The sequence below is a fragment of the Micropterus dolomieu genome, unplaced genomic scaffold (genome assembly GCF_021292245.1).
Source record: "Micropterus dolomieu isolate WLL.071019.BEF.003 ecotype Adirondacks unplaced genomic scaffold, ASM2129224v1 contig_9848, whole genome shotgun sequence".
NCBI classification, from domain to species: domain Eukaryota; kingdom Metazoa; phylum Chordata; class Actinopteri; order Centrarchiformes; family Centrarchidae; genus Micropterus; species Micropterus dolomieu.
This window is the reverse complement of record NW_025738834.1, coordinates 1-3,985: the sequence shown is the minus strand read 5'-3', so window position 1 is coordinate 3,985 and position 3,985 is coordinate 1. Positions and strand designations below refer to the sequence as shown.

Below are 3,985 nucleotides of genomic sequence, written 5' to 3'. Positions count from 1 at the left end.
CTCCCCTCCCTCCCCTCTCTCTCCTTACATCAGGTGTTCAGAGCTGCACAGGTAACGTTAGGAACACGCTGTGACCTCCACTGTGTGTTTAATCGGAGGATATAAAGTACAACAGGGGCCTTTTACTGCGTTACACTCGACTCACCGTGGGCTCGATGATTGGCTGGCTGACGATGCCCTCGTACAGCTCCGGGTCCAGGACTCTGGTGGGCCCCAGCTCCAGCCTGGGTGCGGCCTTAACTTTCACCGACTTTGAAGAGTCGTCTCCACTGTCGCCGTCTGTGTTTTGGGCCTCGGCCTCTTCGGAGGTGGCGGCGACGGCGGCGGCAGCCGCGGCTGTGGCGGCGCTGAACGTCAGGAGGAGGGGCTCCTTCACCCGCCGGATCCTGATCGCTCGCTTACCCGCTTTCCGCTGAGGAGAACCAAAAAGAGTTTGATGTTAGAGTCCGTTAACCAGAACAGGAAGTCTGGAGCAGCCAGAGAAGGTCAAAATAAGCCCCGCCCCTCAGCGGCAGGAGGAGGCCTCACCGTGAGCAGGGTGAACTCGACCTCCTCGTTGATGTCCTCGGCGTTGAACTCGATGTCGCTGAAGTTCTCCTTGATGTCGAAGGGAAGCTCGCCGTGCTCTTCCGACTTGATGACGCCCTCGCTGTCCTTCAGGCTGATGATGACGCCCTGCGGCGAAGGAATAAAAAAAACATCAAGTCAGAGACAGTCGAGGAAGACGAGCGTGCTGACAGGAAGGCGAGCGGCTCTGACCGTCTCCCTGGTCTCCTTGGTGAGGCTGAAGGTGGCGGGGATCTGGGGCTTGATGTTGGTGGCCCTCCTCTTCTCCGTGACGATGTCGGTCAGCAGGTTGATCAGCACCTGGTCGTTCTTCAGCAGCGTCACCGTGCTGTCCTTCCTGTCGAACGGCAGGTTGGTCCTCAGGGGCCCGATGTCCACGTGGACCTGCCCGAGGTAGTGGCGCTCGCCGGGCTGCGGATCGACAAAAAACAGGGGGGGTCAGAGGCCGGCGGAAACGGGAAGCTGTGACGGGTGAAGATGTCTGAACTGACCTGAGGCTCCACGAGGGGCTGGCTGACCACGGCCTCGTAGATCTCCGTGTCCACGTTCTCCGTTCCACCTGGAGCCACTTTCACGTCCGTCGCTATCAGACTGTTCTGCTTCCAGACAAAACGGCGTTACCAGAACACGAGCATTTAAAACCTGTTTCAGAGTGATCATTTTTATACAGCAGGTAAAAACGTGGACGTGTTTTCTTTCAGGCTGGAGGAAAGAAAACACAGTTAGTCTCGTCTGCAGAGCTGAAAGTTAACTTTTAACTTTATCAGTTTGACGTGTTCGATGTTGCTGCTGTTAAAGTCTGATCAGATATCGGCTGCGTAAATACTGATCAACATAAATTATGGAATTTTACAGTACGCATCTTTGAAGGCAGTTTCTTCCTCCGAGCCTGAAGTCTCCTCCTCAGCAGCTCTCGCAGACTGGAGGTTTTTCCGGAGGGCTGAATTACAGAACATCTGATTTGCAGAAACAGGCTGAACGCTGTTTTCTGCACGCAGCTCAAATTAACTCTTTTTCTGCTTGGTACAAGAAGAAAACCTGCAGAGTTCTCAGTTTCCAACTTTAGCCAAGCAGCAGACGACTTTAGAGGAGAAACCCACCGACAGAGGATCATTTTTATCATTTGGTTTAAAATACGTTTAAAAAGTATTCAGATTATTTTCTATGTATTTTTCCGATAACTTTTTAAGTTTTTATCGCAGAGAAGAAGTTTTTCCCAGTATCGTGCAGCCCTGCAGTATGTTCTGAGAGAGAAATCTAAAAACGTCCACAAACTAAAACAATCACTTTGAACCCGACTTACTGCAGAGTTCAGATGTCAGGTCTAGAAACAGAACGGCCTCATTTGCATATTTAAACCTAAAACACAAAACAATATTGTCTTAAAGCGAGTAATCAACCGGGAAAGTTTCCTGGTGATCCCTGTTCCAGTTTTTACTCTGGTGGCCTTAAAGGATCCTCGTCTGTCTCAGAATCACACTGAACCGTAGGAAACATAATGACCAACGGGACCGGGTCCAGGACCGGGACAAGGCCTCACCTTCTCCTTGCAGGCGGTGAAGTGGACTCTGACCCCGGGCGTCATGGCTTTGGGGTTTCCGAAGAAGGCGTCGAAGCTGAAGGTGTACTTCTCCAGGTCCTCCCTCTCGATGTAGCCGAAGGTCGGCTGAGGATCAGAGACAGGAGAGCGTGAGACCAGCTGCTGAGCTCCGGAGGAGAGACGGGCGGCGCCGGACGCCGCTCTGATAACGCAGCTCAGAGCTCACGGCTTTTCTTAAATGAGCCTTTTACTTTCTTTTAGGGCATTAAAACATCGATTTCTCTTCACTCGAGCTTCTGTTTCTGTTACTGCAGCTGCAGAGCGTCGTATTTCTGCCAGCTGGGAGAAAGACAGGAAGCTGAACGACCTGCGACTTCAGACAGAGAGTCTGTTACTGGAGTCACAAGCACCACTTCATTTTCCTCTGTAGCATTAAAGCAAATGTTTGATTCAACTGAGCCACCAACGAAATCAGCACTTAATGTTTCTATGAAGATGTTTATTTGTTGGAAACAGATCCTGAAGGTTCGGCCTCAGATCCGTTTACTGATCCTCCGTTTGGCAGAAACTTTAAAACACATTAACTTTCACTCAGGAGCAAAAATCTGAATTTAGTTTAAAGAAAGAACGAGCTGACGTTTATCCTGATAATCATTTATCGCGATAAGGTTTTTGGCCCCGTAAAAGAAGTCAGCTGACTCATTTCTGTAAACGGGGCCGAGCGTCCGAACAGCAGCGGAAACGAGCCAGAATCAGCCCGACGCCGTTCTCCACCTGCAGGTCGTCTCACAGCAGCACTTTAAATGAGACGGCACCAGACTCCATTCAGAAAACAAGCCTTTTAAAAGCAGCTGCTCCTTTTGAGCCGTTTACTGAAACAGCTGCGTTTGTTTTGGGTTGCCGTAGTAATGGCGCGTTGCTTTAAGTCGTGTCACGATGGGAATTTAAAACTCGCGCTGTGTGTGAAACCGGCCAGGGGCAAGACCGGGATCAGAGAGGACGCCGGGTCTTGAGGCGGTTAACGATGACGCCGGCTGCGTCGTGGTCGCTACTCGTTTCTGCTGAAACATCAGATTTAAGGAAGAAATTAAAAACTAATCAGACACATTTCAAGGACTTTCAAGGCCCGATATTTACGAAGGCGCTGCAGAGACTTCCTGCGCTGCCACGACGCGAAGGCGCCTTTATCACAGTAAGAGTCACATGACTCACCCCGATGAACGAGATGATCCCCGTGGACCGGCCCGGAGGAGGTCTGAGGACACACAGAGGCAGCAGGTCACACAGACACCACAGAAGAAGACGACACACTCGGACCCCACGAAACGCTGACTTACTTATCAAAGGTGCGTTTTCCCAGCAGGCCGAGGGCTTTGGCGGTCTTGGTGAGGTCCGGTTTGGGTTTGGGTTTAGGTTTGGGTTTCGGGGCCGCGGGGGTGTCCGCTGCAGGAGCAGGAGGGACGGCGGGCTCCTCTGTGGGTTTCTTGGGCTCCCCAGGGGCCTCAGAGGCCGGAGCTGAAATCAGTGCTTTAATCTGAAAGAGACAGGAAACTGCTGATCCTACTGAGACCTGAAGACCTGACCCTCAAGAGACCTGAAGACCTGACCCTCAAGAGACCTGAAGACCTGATCCTACTGAGACCTGAAGACCTGACCCTCAAGAGACCTGAAGACCTGACCCTCAAGAGACCTGAAGACCTGACCCTCAAGAGACCTGAAGACCTGACCCTGCAGAGACCTGAAGACCTGATCCTACTGAGACCTGAAGACCTGACCCTCAAGAGACCTGAAGACCTGATCCTACTGAGACCTGAAGACCTGACCCTCAAGAGACCTGAAGACCTGATCCTACTGAGACCTGAAGACCTGACCCTCAAG

General features: G+C 51.8%; 1 protein-coding gene across 1 annotated transcript; it reads right to left on the bottom strand.

The window, feature by feature from the left end:
- Nucleotides 1-113: 113 nt before the first annotated feature.
- LOC123965491 lies at nucleotides 114-3,641 on the bottom strand (the record flags this gene model as incomplete). The annotated part of the gene is made up of 7 exons (XM_046042008.1): nucleotides 114-412; nucleotides 529-675; nucleotides 760-978; nucleotides 1,059-1,163; nucleotides 2,108-2,233; nucleotides 3,320-3,362; nucleotides 3,445-3,641. Coding segments are annotated over 7 exons (1,119 nt in total), but the record flags the coding sequence as incomplete, so codon positions are not given.
- Between the last annotated feature and the right edge of the window lie 344 nt (nucleotides 3,642-3,985).